We start from the raw sequence: 15996 nt of genomic DNA on the forward strand, positions 1-15996 counted from the left end.
CCTAAACCAGTGCCATGATAAAATATAAAAATCTTTTCCCACACTTAAAAGTGACTTTCTCCTATTGTGAGGGACAAGCTAATATGGAAAGTATTAATTTCATTATCCTGATAAAATGCTATAGGATTTGCTTTACAAAGTATTAATTCTGGGGAATGTCTACGAGAGATCAAAAGGAAGCAGGTATGTGTAGGAACCACACACAATTCTCCCTGTCCATACTGTGCAGCAGTAGTCATCTTTCCCTCTACTTTTTATCATGGAATATTATTCCTTTCAAAATTACAGTTCATCTTTTGGCTTTCTGAACACAAACCATCTTCAGTCTAGATAAAACCTTATTAGCAGACAACAATGTTACAGCCACTTCAGTGCTTCTTTCTCTTCTTAAAATTCAGAAACGTACAAACAGAAATCTCTGAGAATGGAAACAAAGACCAAATTTGTTTCAACTTCTTGGTTCATACTCAACTACTACTACCAAGGACACAAATGTCTCACAGTTGGTATCCGCTTAAGGTTTTCTTTTCTTTTTTTTTCTGAAACTCTATTGGTGAATTTTAGCTGTCACAAAAATAATAAACTGAATTAAAAATATAATTGAATTTCTCAAAATAAAACCCTAAGGTGAGAGTGACAGTGTAATCACTTTCTTTATAAAGGCCCATTTTTGTTTGCTTGTTTTGTATTAACATAAGGAGAAAATTCTTGTACCTTAGTTTCTTTATATGGGATCAATTCTTACCATGATCCCTCTACGTTCAGAACTTTACATAAACTTAATTACATTTTCAAGGTCCCACTTCTGAATATTCTCACAGTGAATATTCATGTTTCAGTGTATGAATCTGGGGAAAACCAAATACTACATATCCAATATTTTATAAATTCTATAATTCTAAATTTTCAAATATAAAACATGTTCTACAAAATTTTATTGAATAGACACTATCCACCCAAGTGTAGCAGAAAGGCCATAACTGAAAAAAATATCATTCAACCCTGACATTAATTAGAAAGTCAGAAATTTCCTTAATAGCATAAGTTAAGGCTTCATGTCCTAAGACTGCCCTTACTTAAGAGGTATTTCAAAAAGTCTTGAACGTCTTAAAAACAGATTGTAAAATCAAGGATCTTTACATGTCATCATCACTATTTATAATATATCTGGATAATTTAAAGAACTTTAACTGCTAAATACACTATTTTAAGGAACATAAATAAGGATCAGCTAAAAACATGCATAATGAAGGATTGGAAGGAAGAAGATGAGATGTTACAGATATCTCATGCCCTTGTGAGTTTTCATATTCTCCAAAGCTATAACCAATCCAGAATAATCTTGAATGACATTGTTTAAAATATGTAATGAAATTTCTTGATGTCTACATGATTGATTAAATCATTAGTCATTGGTGAATGAACTTAAATCCCTAGCCCTTTTCAGTTCCCTGAAGGTGAGTGAGTGTTAGGTTGCTTTTGAAAGTTCCAACACTTTAATCAAATATTTGGTTTCCATGGAAAGTAAATGTCATTCTGAATCTGTTTAAGGACCACCAAGAATCACTTTCTCAGCATAAATTCAGTTATCGTAGAAAAAGACCTTGTGATAAATAATAAAAGTGACTTCAAGCACTCAGGAGAATTTAAGAGCTTGAAGATCTCTGTGTCAAAAACTACAATTACCAAACATATGCACTTTGTATAATACTATCAACCTTCTGACTTTTAAACAGATATCTTGGAACAGCCAGCCCTAAATGGGATTCTGCCATCAAATTTCTCCTCTCAAAACTTATGGAATCCTGTGCAAGAGGAGGCAGGAGAAGTGGAAGAGACAGAAGGGATAGAAGACACCAGGAAAACAAGGTCCTCTAAGACAACTGAGCAAAGCTCTGATGAACGCATAGAGACTGAAGCAGCAAGCACAGGCCCTTATGGGTCTGCAGCCTGTCCACACTTTCAGTGTCTCGAGTGTGTAAACAAGTAGGTCTCTGATTCTTATGCCTCTTCTTGGGCTCTTTTCCTTGGGTTTGCCTTGTCCAACATCAATGTGATACTTTTCCTCGTATTATATTTTATTTTGTCATGTTTGATAGCTATATCTTAGAAGTCTATTCTTTTTAAATGAGAGAAAAAAAGGGAATGGATGCAGATGTGAAGGGATGTGGGTAGGACCTGGGCAGAATAGAGGGAGGGGGGACTGAAATCAGAAAATATAGTATGTGAAAATAATCTATTTTCAATAAAAGAAGAAATATCAAAAAGTTGAATCTGTTCATCGTCATCTTGTTGAATGACAATACTTTGTTTAGAAAAGGAGTCTGTGTTGTGCACGTTACTTTCATGATACCAGATTCCTAATACAGAAACTGCCTCAGTAATATATGTATGCAACCTATCAGGGATCCATTAGAATTGAACTAAGGGATGGTGTCATTGTTTTCTGTGTGCCATTTTCAAGTTCTTCAAATAAATTTCTCCCATCACATAAATAATTTGTTCATTTCTTTAGCTCAGTAGGGCCTCTATTATCAGCTTCTCAAGTATTGAGGCAGGAGGATTTCAATTTTAAGGAAAGACTAGGCTACAAAAATAGGTTTCAAGCCTACTGGGAAACTTAATAAGGGCCTTGCTAGGCATAAGAAGTAAATATAGTTCTGGGGGATGGATCTAACTCAGTGATAAAACACTTTCCTAGCAAGTGCAAGAGCCTAGGTTTAATGCCCAGGATCACAAATATACAAAACCAATAACAAAATAAGTATTGACATTTTATTGGATAACTCAATACCACATATAGTCAGCCTATCATATTAGGTGTCCGAATGACAAAGTTCATATTCAGTGGGAGGTGAAGTGTATTTTAGGCTCTCATGTAATTACTCCATTATAATCTGGTAAGTGTAATAATAAAGACCATAAAACTCACAAGAGAAGCTCAAATAAGGGCTTAGCTCTGTAAATGATGTCACAGAAAAATAAATAATGAAAAAAGAGAAAAGACCTAGATAATAATGATCATTGAATCTATAAAATGAACGTCATTTAAAGATCTCTGATTTCATATACGTATAATTTGTGGAAGTACTCACCTTAAAAACACCCTGCCCTTTCACTGATGTCAAACTCAAAAGCAAGATGTATCTGGATTTTTGATAAGGCTAGTAGTGAGGAGTGCTTCTAGGTACCCTTTTGAGATGATTTAAAAACAATATCCCTGGGGAAAAAAAACACTTGTGGCTTGTGCCATCTCTATTCTACCGTTCCTATTAGCAAACAATGTTCTTGCTGGGTGAACTGTGTCCCTTGAGCTGCTCACATGGGGGCAGGCTTAATGCAGCTAGGTTTGCATGCTTGCAGAGATTGCAAAGCTCTGAGAAAACCATCCAGGATGGTTTGGTGAATTGTTTTCTAAAATCACTCTAAATAAGTAATGAACTGAAGGTTTTTGACAATTGGCACAACATTAAGTATAGGCAGAGAAAATCAACCTCTAGAGGATTAAATTTGGTTTGTCATTAATGCTTAAATTTAACACGTATGTTCTTGCTAGATGAGGAACTCTAATTGCTTTCACTGCTTTTGGTGGTGGTGGAGGTGGTGGTGGTGGTGGTGGTGGTGGTGGTGTGTGTGTGTGTGTGTGTGTGTGTGTGTGTGTGTGTGTGTGCGTGTGTGTGCGTGCATGTGTACGTGTTGTATGTACAGTGCATATGCATGGTGTATATTTATGAGTATGTTGGTACTTGCTAATGTATGTGGAGGTCAGAGCAAGACATTTGGTCATTTCCTCTATTGCAGTTTACCTTGGAACCAGTAGCTATCCTTTTTGAATAGGCTCGTCAGCAAGGTTTTAGGACCTGTCTTTTTCTGACTTCCAGCTACAGAACACATATTCATGTGTCTGGATTTTTCGGTGAACTCTAAGTTTCCAAGTGCAAGTTCTCATGCTTGCAGAACAAGATTTTTACTCAACAAGTCATTTTCTCAGCCCCTCAGTAGGTATGTTTATTTTGAAAATCTTTTCTTCTACTTTAAACATTATCGAAATCAGTTCATTTCAAAGAATAAAGCACAGGAAAATAAACATTTACGTCAGAAATGTGCTTGCAGGAGTAAATAAATGAGTGGTTATTGGTAGTTTTCACGCAGCAATGATAGGTAACTCATACATTATAGACATAAAGTGGACTGTGCTTATCAATGTCTTACTAGCTTGGTATCTTTGAGGGGGTCACTCACAAAGCCCCACATGTAGTTGAGAAGTTTTGGATAGCAGAGGACTTTTGGGGATTTTAAGCCAGTTTTCTTCAGGGCTGAGACCCCTAGTAGGTGACTCACTCTCATCCTTCCTATTGCTGTGCAACTTTAACGTAGTTCCTCACGTTGTGGTGACCCTTACCCATAAAGTTATTCCACTGCTACTTCATAACTGTAATTATACTACTGCTATGAATCATAATACATATATCTGAGGGCAGGATATTTAATATATGACCCCCAAGGGAGGCATAACTCACAGGTTGAGAACTACAGCTCCAGGAGTTGGTCCTACACTCTGGTACATATTGGCAGGAGGAATTCCATTCAGTGGTCTGAAATTAGAGGAGATGAAGTTTATAGAGAAATATAGCGAGAAAGATTTCTAATTCTGGAAAAGTTGAAGCAGTGTGCAGGGGGGTGGATTTGATCAAAACATGTTTTATGTAAATACGAAAACTGTAAAGAATAAATATATATTTCAAAATTCAGTTTATACATGTACTTCAATAGACACTTATGTTCAGAATTTAATGATTAAAAGTTATTGCAACTTTCTAAATTCAAAATACAATCACAATTAGGCTGTGTAGCTATTAAAACTTAGCCAAATCTTGTGATTGTCTTCTAAAAGGTATATAACCAATAATATCATACATTTAAAGTGAGCTGGCGATTGTGTTAACACTAATTTTTTTTCCTTTGTCTAAAACAGGGTTTCTCTGTGTAGCTCTGGCTGTTTTGGAACTCACTCTATAGACTAGTCTGTCCTGGAAATCAGAGATCTGCCTGCCTCTGCCTCTGCTGCCCAATTGCTAGGATTAAAGGCAAACACCACCAAGCCCAGGTTCAAGGAATTCTGAAAAACTGTACATCTTAGATTTTTAGAGAATTTGTCCCCTGAATATGCTCTGATTATGTGTGTTGTAATATAAAATAAAGTCACATAGACACTCATAAAGGCTAAACAGTAATTCAATATTCATTTAATGAAGTCATAGTATTGCATCTGTTTCAGATGTATTTAATTGTGTCTACCTCCCCTCCTAATTTGTTCCCAGAATCATAAATGATACCTTTTATTTCTTATAAAGGTTTATTTATGCCAGGTTTAGTGATACATATCTTTAGTTCTAGCCCTCTGGAGGTGGAGACAGAAGATGAGGTTAAGGATTGCCTAGTAGATAGTCCCAGGCTAGGCTGTAAGTATTCATGCATCTGTACTGGCCTGCTCTCAGTGTCTTGACAGGACATGTCCACAGCTACAGCCACACAGAGCATAATCAGTGCACATTCACTTTCTCTCTCTCTCTCTCTCTCTCTCTCTCTCTCTCTCTCTCTCTCTCTCTCTCTCTCTCTCTCCCTGCCTCGGCCTCTCTCTCCTCTTCTGCTACTCCTGTCCCCAGAAGCTGGTCACTCAGACCTTTTCCCCTTTTACCATTCCATTTCCCCTAATAAGCAACCGCCCCACACACACACGAAAAAAATGAATCAAGTCAGAGAGGAATTCAGATTAAATCTTTACCTTCTATTGTTTATTTTAAATCTCATCCAATATGGAAGGATTCCTTTTCTGTATTTCCAAACTTATTTCTCTTGAACACCCCAATCCCCTACTACTTTTTAGACAATAGGCAGCTTATAGATTGAAAATTTTGTTTCAAATTAATTACCTATATAAATTATTTCTAAATTAAAATCCCATATTCGAAAATTTTCAAATACATTTCTGGTAAAATAAACCAATCGTTTTAAATATATCTTCAAATCTCCATTTTGTATTTTAAAGGATTAATGTCCAGTTATATATGAAAAGTAAAATTTTGTTCATATTTTAAGTATCACATATTACTTTATTTATGAATGGATGAAGTTCTACAACAAGCCCTGAAAATGTATTAGGGAAATTTTAAAGAAAAACAGGAGAGGGAATCACCCAGCAAGGTTCTTTATTATGCAACAGCAAATATATATTACAATTTGAAGTTCAGGTTTCCATTGGCCAGAAAAATATCAGTAAATAATAACTGATTGCCTTTGTTCAGTCTTGGTACACAAATAAAGAAATAAAAGATGGCAGTTTACAATCTCTGCTCTCCAATCACTTATAAGAGAGTTGGAACCATACATGCAAGCAAAAGAACTGCACAGATATGTAGCAAAACTGTATAATTTGCGGAATGAACCTGCATGATCTCTATAAACAAAAATTTGACTATTTTGTATATCTAACTCACAAGTAATTCTTTTCAGCAATTCAGGTTTGGTACTGAACAGCATGTAGTTTGCCAACACCAATGCAAACTACATGTCAGATGTTTAGGGAAAAGGAAACGTGGCTCAATACCAATCCTGGGCTAACCTATCCTGGCCAGTTTTGAGGAAGGCCTGGCTGCTTTATCACTCTCAGTATTCTCACCTAAGAACAAGTCCAATGCCCCTGGATAGCATCCCACTACCTCTGTTAATCTGAATGGCAAAGTTCTTCAATCAGAACTATCTTTTTTAATCCCCAGCTCCTCTATTGGAAAATCATACAGCATTGTCACAATCATATATTATTACCTTTAGAGGCACCGAATGAGAGGCTTTGGTAACACACATATTCCACTTTTAAGTAAGAAACTTTGAAGTTCAGAAAATGAAATCTAATTAATTTGGAGCTTATAAAGAGGGGGCGTTTCTTTCACAGTGAGCTGGATGGGCTCATTTTCTTTCTTTGCATTTTTTTCTTTCAACTTAAATTATAGGCAGATTTTTGAAAGTTTAGACATGCTCAAATATAACATTTGTGAGGAAAAATAGCAACAGCAAAAATACCCAGTCTATACCTTAGAGCAGTGTGTTTTCTGCCCTCTCGGCTATACATTCTACACTTATACTTAATATCCCTGCATCGAATGATGGCACTGAAACTCTGGGTAAGTTACTCCATCCACAAACAATCAAATATATCCACACGTCTTGACAGTACTAAGGCAAGAAGTGAAAACAAGTACATTCTTTGATCAGTAAGAAGACAGAGCATGAAACTAAGATATGTCTTGAAAGAAAAATACCGATTTTTGGATTAAATTCGAAAGTAGAAATTAGCAGAATACTTGAACACTTGAATACCTAAACCGTCCTCATCAAGTGAGATTCTGATACACGAGATTCTATGACATAATAAACTTTTCAGAAAACTGCGTTTTTCACCAACGACATACGAACTATACACACCATGATCACAGTTCACGAGTGACATATTTCCAAAAGAACGCAATCTGGAACATGGAATGCATGTTATAATCGGAACAATGCCATAAAACTGTGGTTAGCGCTCCAGAAGAGATGTCTAAACTCTGTTTATTAGTAAATCTAGTTCATATATCACACACACGTGATGAAAACTAAAAGCAGTGTCTTTAAACCAGCTAATAGTAAAATAACACAACAAATACACAAGTCTAACATTATAACAGGGGTTTTCTTCCATATAAAGACTATATGGATCACTCACTCAAAGACCGCACAGCTAAGAGTTAGTGGAAAGTATTTGTATGAACAGATCAAAGAATGGTGGAGAGGTGCAGAAAATTTCTCAGAGCGACTTCTGTCAGCTCCATCTGTCTTCTCCTCTCTTTCTCCTAAGAAATACACTGGTTAATCAGGGCCCGCTCTGCCTGAATGAAAAAAAGAAAGAAAAAAAGAGAGAGAAACAGAGTTAAAACAGCATGTGGAAAACGAAAACGGCAGCATTCAGTTAGACTGACCAGAAAGATAAATGCATACTGTGAGTTCAGCTAACCTTAGCTCCAGAGGCCTGCATAGTTGCCATGGAGGCCTGAGGCCAGTGGGCCCCCACCCACGAAGAGCTTCATCTCTGGCCAGTTGTAGCAGTGAGTGTAGAGTGCGTTGGGGAAATCTACACCAGCAGCGTAATTCTCTAAGAAATCATTCTGGTTGATCCAGCCGCTGCCACAGGTGAGCTTGAGCTTCCTTCCAGAGGGCACAGGAAACATGTCTGGACTGGCTACAGATCTTTGTTGGAGGAACTTCTGGGCACGGATGTCATAGAAGAGCAGAGAACCGTGACCTGTTCCCACGGTGACAATATGCTGGTGGACACTCAAGGAATGCACACCAATGCCTCCTTCTCGGGAGCAGAATGGCCGGATGTTCTGCTGGCTTTGGCGAGGATCCAGGAATGAAACATGAGACTGGGATCCGACAGCATAGAGGGACAACTCGTCACAGTAGGTGAGACACATGTTCTCCCTGGAGTAGGGCAGCCTTAGGGACATCAGCCTGGCCAGGGAGCTCCTGGCTTTCCACAGGTGGAAGTAGCCATCCAGAGACACGGCTCCCAGCTCCTGGTTTTTGTTGCTGTAAGCAAGGGCTCGAACTTTGCGGTTACCAGGATTGGTAGTGACTTTAGGGATGGACTCTATATCTGTAGGACGGATGTGAGCATAAGCTGGAAGGCCCGCATCCTCTAGCAGAGCAATGCTGCTATTGAACATGTCCGGAGCCACCAGCCAGAGTGCCACGGTGCCATCGCGGGAACCACTCACAACCACAGTGTCACTCATCCACGCGATGGCAAAGATCCAGTCCCTGTGGCCTTGGCAATCTCCTAGGCACATGGGGTCCAGCTTGGGCAACTGGTAGACGGCCAGGCTGTTGGGGTTTTCCCCTCCAGTGGCCATGAGGGTCTTGGAGGGATTCAGTTCCACAGCATGAATGCCACAGGAAGGCTAGCCATGGGACTGGTCAGGCCCCCTGTCACTAATCAGAGGAATGCACCTGATATGATCGGTCTTGACGTCGACCACAAAAAGCGTGCTGCACTTGGTGCCACACACCACCTGCCTGGCATTTAGCCACTGCGATGCGAACACCTTGTTGAGGGGGCCGAGTGCCAGCTGGCGCTCCCTCAGCAGCTCAGGCAGCCTGAGGGCCCTGTAGCTGCACAGGTCGCCCTCGAAGCCCGCCAGCCTTGGGTGGCCCTCGTAGCCCAGCGCCCGGCCCTTCAGGTAGTGCACCAAGGAATGGCGAGCCATGGGCCGCTGTGGCCTCCTGACCAGCAGCAGCGACCCCTCGGCTTGGCCTGCTTCGGCTGCCGCCATCGCCACCATGGAGGGGCCTGGCGATGGAGAGCTCCCAGCACCCTCTTTGGAGGCTTTCTGCTTCCTGCTACCTGTTTGCTGAGGTCCCATGGTGGTTGGCGAGAGGTTGGAGGGTCCTGCGGGCTGTGGCATCTCCTGTGCCACTGGAGAAGGCAGCGCTGCGGTGTTGGCCTGAAACAGCGAATCGCTGGGAGCCGGAGGCTAGGTGACCAAGCCACAGAGAGCCGGTGGAGTCCTGAGCGCGTGGGCGGCAAAGGAGGCGAAAGCTGTGTGACCCAGCAGGCATTGCGTGGTCTGGCGGAAAGAGCCGAGTTGGAGCGGCTAGAGCCGAGGGTGCGGTGCAGCAGGAGCTAGAGTGGAGCCGCGGATGCCAGACAGCTCAGCTTGTGGACTTCTGGGCCTTGATTAATAAGTCCCTGGAGGATAAGGACAGCAGGCCTGGAGGGGCACGTTCTGAGGGTGGTTTTGGAAGAGCAGGAGGGCGGTATGGGCTGACTATCAATGGCAGAAGTGATGGGAGGTGTGGAAGGGTGAGCTTTAGGGTTGGGAGATCATGGCAATAGGGGGTAGCTCGTGCCCAGCCAGAAAGGGATGCTAGGTAGTAGTAAAGCCAAGAAGATAGGAAAGCCATACAAAAGCTAGAAAGGAGCTTGGAGGAACAGGGAGACATCTCTAGGGCCAGTACTCCAGCACCTTCTGAATCCCACAAGTTAACTCAGTCACCTTCTCTTTGGCAGCCAAAATCCTTTAAATCTCCACTGCAATATAATCTGAAACCCAATATGTCGTCAATCATGGGATAGACAGAGCCGTGATCTTTCCTGTCTGTGGAAGAAAACAAAAGTGTGCTCATAAGACTCTTTACTAAGGTCTTATATTGAACTTGGCAGAAAATAAAAGTGTTTGAAACTAGCAGTCCCTGTTCCTTGTAACAGCCCTTCCTCTGTTGGTAATTTATTTTCCACGAATCACTTTCCCCCTCCTCCAATGTTCTGTACTGCTGCAACACAATCATTGGGGCAGACCATGTCAAATGACAGAACAATGCGCCTCACATCTTGCCTGCCTAAGATGATGCCCAGGCCTTGATGACTGACCACAGTCTTTAACGTCAAGTGGGTTGTGCGAATTGGCTAGGAAGAAGTGAAGTTGGGTATTTTGGAGATACCATCATCTCTTTTAGCTATGAGAACTAAGGAAGTGAGGGTAGAATACTGCAAGTGAGGAGCTGGGGATACAAGTTCCCATCACTAGTTTAAGAGGTCCTTGGCCTTAGAGAACATTGAATCTTTGAGTTAGGAATACGACGGATGGTCATGATTTTAAGGACATGCGAGACAGAGAATCTTCCAGAGGAAAATGAGCATGTGAACACAATGGAAAGAACTATAGTGGTCTAGCTCATAGAAGCTCAGGAGTCAGAAAGGAAAATTTCATATCGTTGATTTTATTTTATTTTATTTGTTTTTGCTTCAAGATCTCACATCTCATGACCGACATATACTTGGTAGTTTAGTCAAGTGTGACTTTAATTACTTAGGGATGCATTCCATAGACACTCTTGCATAATACGGACTCTAAATATCTTATTTCCCCTCCACAAAATGTAGTTTGTTGAGAATGGGAGCCATGAATTCACTTTTCTGATTAATCATGCAGTTTAAGAACTATTTTGTCCAAATAGACTAGGGTCCCAGAAAGCCAGTACATGCAGTAGAAACTAGTCCCAGTGCCTTTATCAATGGCTGCTCAGTCAGCCCCCATTGTCAGACACATTCAGAGAGTTCGGTTTGATTGCATGCTCCTTCAGTCCCGGTCCAACTGGATTTGGTGAGCTCCCATTAGAACAGGCACGTTGAGGAAGTGTAAATTTTTGAGTGGAAAAATAATTTAAAATGAATAAATAAGACATTTAAGAATACAAAAAGAGAACTATTTTATAGTGTTCCCACTCCCAAATGCCCCAAAACAGTTTGCTAATTTTATTTCTACTACTTTTTGCACTTTCGCTTCAAGGGTAAATTTCATGTACAAGCCATGTGTTGTTCTTTCCCACCATTTCAGTTAATCTGTCTCATATTTTTAATCCCCAACACGCTCCAGTCTCAGAGTTCTGACCCTTTTCTATGTTATCCTTTTTATGGCAAAGGAAAAGGTGAAATAGGTTGGTCTGTTCAATGAGAATATATAGATAGTGCCTCATGGAGGAAACAAGGAGACTCAGTTTGTTCCATTGTTACATCTGAGATGAACAAACATTTCAGAAATAAGTAAGCTATGTGAACAGGTTCAAGTTGTGTATATGAGTAACTCCTGGATTTTAATGTTCACCAAGATGAAAGGAGTAACTTCATAAGTTGGCTCCCCACCTTACATGGATCCCTAAATATTTTGGTGCAGGTGACTTGGAACAATCTTATTAAGTATATTAAATGTAATAAATTTATAAAATAACATTCTAAAATACGACTTTAAATTTATAGTATACAAAATGCACTTACCATGAAAGAATACTGATTTATTTTAAATATTTTAGTGCCATTAAAATTGCATAATACTTGGTGATGTAGCCATTTAAGGATTTGGTTTTCTGTTCATTTATCTGTATTTTAAAATGGTGTTTCAGTTTATGAGTTGAAAGGCAGTCACAATTCAAAGATATTTCAAAAAGTTTCAAAGATTTAATTAGAAACAGCCTATTATGTTTGAGTTTCTTAAATCATGCATATTTAATCCCTGTCAAAAACTGCAGGTATAACTTCTCTTTTATTTTCATATTATAATGTAATTATACTCTCTCTTTCCCCCCTTTCTTTTCTTCAAACCTTCCCATATATCCCTTCTTCGTTGCTTTCAAACTTATGGTCTCTTTCTTTCCATTAATTGTTGCTTCGGAAGTAGGTGTGTGTGTGTGTGTGTGTGTGTGCGTGTGTGTGTGATTTTTCTGAATGCAGAAGTACAACTTTACAACTTTATCGGTCTGTATAGTGTTTCTTATGTTTCAGGGGTGACTGCTTGGTATTAGAAGCCAAATGATGTGATATTTACTTGAGCAGAATATTCCTCCAATTCTCTGCATTCCTTAGTTTCTCATAGCTCTTTTTCTTTCCGTAATTTTTTTCCCATTCTGGCTCATGTTTTAGGGATTCATATTGGTATGGCTTTACAGTTGTAGCTTCTGGCATTTTATGTAAAACTATAGTTAGTGAATTTTCTACTTCTTTGAACATTTTCATTATACTTGGCAATTTGCACTTCTACAAAGAATTTGTTATATTTTGAGGTTCCTTATTTAGAGAGATTTTGAAACATGCTTGAAATTAAGTTTCCAATGATGTTTTGTTCATGTGACCGTTTACATTATAATTGTTAGCATATATTCATCATTCAAAGGGATGGGTTTCATGTTGTTATATTATTTCACAGATATTCTCTTTTTGAATTTTTTAAACATTTCTCTTTTACACTTATTTATGTATTTTATGTTTGCGAGTGTTCTATTGACTTTATTCCAGAAGAGATCAGATCCCATTATAGGTGGTTGGGAGCCACCATGTTGTTTCTGGGAATTAAACTCAGGACATTTGGAAGAGCAGCCTGTGCTCTTAACTTTTGAGCTAACACTCCAGCACCATATGATACCTTTTGACAATGGAAAAGCTGGCTATGGTGGCACACATTTCTGATCCCAGCATTCAGGGAGTTAAAGACAGGCAGATATGTGAATTCAAGATCAGCCTAGTCTGCATAGCAAATTACAGAATAGCCAGGCCCACATAGTGAGATCCCATCTTTAATAAAACAAACAGACAAACAAAAGTTGATGTGGCACATGGCTGTATCTTTGCACTAGACAGACAGAGGCAGAAAGACCAGAAGTTCAAAGCCATGGGTCAGTAAGGTGGCTCAGGGGTTGAAAGCACTTGTCTCATGAGCCTGGCAACCTGAGTTCCATCACTGAATCCATGTAGGATGAAAAAAAACCCTCCCAAAACTTGTGCACCAACAGTACACCAATGCCTGTGCTTGCTTGTGTATGCAACGACAATGATAAACCAAGCCTTTCCAAAAAGTTCCTCAGCCAAACCCAGCAAAAAGAACACAACTGTTTTTCTCTATTCAAGTGAATATTGTATTTTCAGGTTCTGGTCCCCTCCAGTTGGGGCAGGTTGGTAAACTAATGAACAAAATAAGCTTGGGCTGGACCCGGGGAAAGAAGGGCAGTCTGGCTTGAATCCTCGTGCTTTATTATAGAAAGTACAGGCACCAGCCCCACCCACACCAGTGAGCTAGCAGCCATGGGGGTACAGTCCAAAAGGCTGGACCAGGAATCCTGGGAGCCAGGATGACAGGAGAAGAGAGAGGCTGAAGATGGAGAACCTGCCCCAGCTTATCTGATCCAGGCCACAGAGCTCATCACTCAAGCACTGTGGAAAGGGAAGGCCGGTGCCTATGGTGCTGGGCTCAAGACTACCAAGATAGGGTGCCCATCCTTTTCCAGGGCGTCTCGGGTGAGTATGGCAGTAAGGAAGACGGGGACAGAAAGGAAGATGGCTCGGTGTGTAAAGTGCTTGTCGTGCCAGCATGAGGGACTGAATTAGAGTGCCCAGAACCCACACAGAGGTATGCCGCAGCACGCTCAGGAACCAAGTGTTCCTATGGCAAGGTCAGGGGCAGAGACAGAAACAGAACTGGTGAGCCTGGCGTGTGCAGCAGAGAACAGTCATGATGGAAGGGGGATACTACATCTGAGGTTGAACACTGACCTCCACACTGACCTCGCACATCGACAAAGTATTTTAAGGAAACAAAGAAGGCCCAGGAGCCTTCTTTTCTCACAGAGACCTAGGACAGAATTTTCTTTCCCTTTTGAATACCCCTATAAAATGGGAAATACTCAGGGCAGGGGGAGGCACATTCTGGCCAGGGATTTTGAAGGGACTTGACCTTCTGCTCTTTGAAGTAACCTGTCCCCTGCCTGTCAGGATTGTGTGAAGAAGCAGGCAGCTGGAGTAACTGAAACGGGCAGAGAGCCTCCAAGCAAACTTGCCTTGAGGGGACCCTTCCTTGGATGTCAACTCTGGCATTGCCAGCTGTTATGGTTTTGGTCCCTTTAAGAGACAAGCCACACCCATTCCCCTCCCCATCCGCTGAGGGAGGTGGATCTTCAGCTTCTTTCCTGAGCTCGTTCTCTTTTTCATCTTCCTCTCAGAGAGGCAGTTTCGCTTCTGCCTCTCTCCCCACTTCTCTGCTTCGCCCTTCCTCTGTCTCTTTCCCCTCCTCTCTCTCTCTCTCTCTCTCTCTCTCTCTCTCTCTCTCTCTCTCTCTCTCTCTCTCTCTCTCTCTATTTCTCTCCCCCCTCTCTCTGTCCCCCCCTTCACCCTTCTTCCTCCATACCCCCCTGAATAATCATTCATCCTCACCCTGCATGTCGTGTCTATCCATGTTCCTGTCTTCTGCCCGCCTGCCATGTGTCTCCCTGTCTGGAACCAGCCATTGCTCAGGGACCATCAGCCGTCTCTGCCTGGGGCCCACTGCCTGCTGCCACAGGGCCCGCTACCACTGCTCTGGGACCGGCAGCCTTTTCTGCCTGTGATTGGCTGCTCCCAGAGCCTGCTGCCTGCCACCACATGGCCTGCTACCACCATTTGGGACCTACAGCATTTCTGCTGCCTACTGCCACCGGGGATCTTGCAGCATTTTTAAAAAGAATAACAAATGGTGCCATGTGATTCGGATGATTCGCCCGCCCTGGACTTCTACCCGGGGCCAGAGTTCTGGCTTTAGGTGCAGTCCGGGACTCTGAGCTCCCTCCTGGGCAGAATCAGGACTCGAGTACCTTCTCTACAATGACCCACGTGTTCCATCTGCCTGGATGCAGCTCCTCCAAACAACAAATCAACTAATCGTGAGTGTCCCCATCTCGGCCAGCTTAACCATCTCTTTTAACCCAAGGAATTGACTGTTGAACTCCCGGCAATCCTTCGCGGTGTCTAGGGATGGGGGAACCTCCAACCGCGGGCTTTCAGGGCCTCGGTTGTTCCCTTCACTGGCATTCAATTTGGCTTGTCTCCTGTGGAAAGCCCGTGCTTGGGATGGCATGGCCTTAGCCAGCCCCTCAGCTCACTCGCGCCTGGAGGCCCAGGGTCTCCAGTTCTCCCTCTTTTTCTCTTTTCATTCCTTCCTTCTTTTCATTGTAACTGCTGCTATGGTGCAGCATGCCGCTACGGTGCTGACTGACCTTGGCTGAATCCCTCCTGCCCGGGAATACCTCTCACGTCGGAGGCTCGAGTCGATTCAGCCAGGTTATAGCACCCCCCTTGTCAGCTCGGATGCCTGTTCACAGGGCCTGGGTGTTCGTGCCGTCTGCATCTTGCCTTAACGGGGAGCCGCTCTCGTTGTAGGCTTGAGGTGCAACGGTATTTGTGGGTTTTTTTACGGCCTTGACCATGGAGCCAAGCCATCCAGACCTATCACTCTGGCCTCATGCTTTAATGCCTTACACTTATCCATCTCTGTCCAAATAAGTGGCCCCATTAAAACTATACACGGCCGTTTTTCAGTTCCAGCCTTTTGCCCCACCCCTCTGCAGCTTTTGTTTTAACATGGTAGCTGTCCAACAGGG

The 15996-nt window shown here is 41.8% G+C and overlaps 1 protein-coding gene across 1 annotated transcript; it reads right to left on the reverse strand.

Annotated features, from left to right (window-relative positions):
• Positions 1-8051: 8051 nt before the first annotated feature.
• LOC121441093 (DDB1- and CUL4-associated factor 12-like protein 1) lies at positions 8052-9545 on the reverse strand. Its single transcript, XM_041642223.1, is given in 1 exon segment — positions 8052-9545. A coding segment is annotated over 1 exon segment (1452 nt). The 5' UTR covers positions 9504-9545.
• Positions 9546-15996: the final 6451 nt, after the last annotated feature.

This window comes from Microtus oregoni, unplaced genomic scaffold, assembly GCF_018167655.1.
Source record: "Microtus oregoni isolate MIOR12 unplaced genomic scaffold, Mior012 000073F_002, whole genome shotgun sequence".
Lineage (NCBI taxonomy): Eukaryota > Metazoa > Chordata > Mammalia > Rodentia > Cricetidae > Microtus > Microtus oregoni.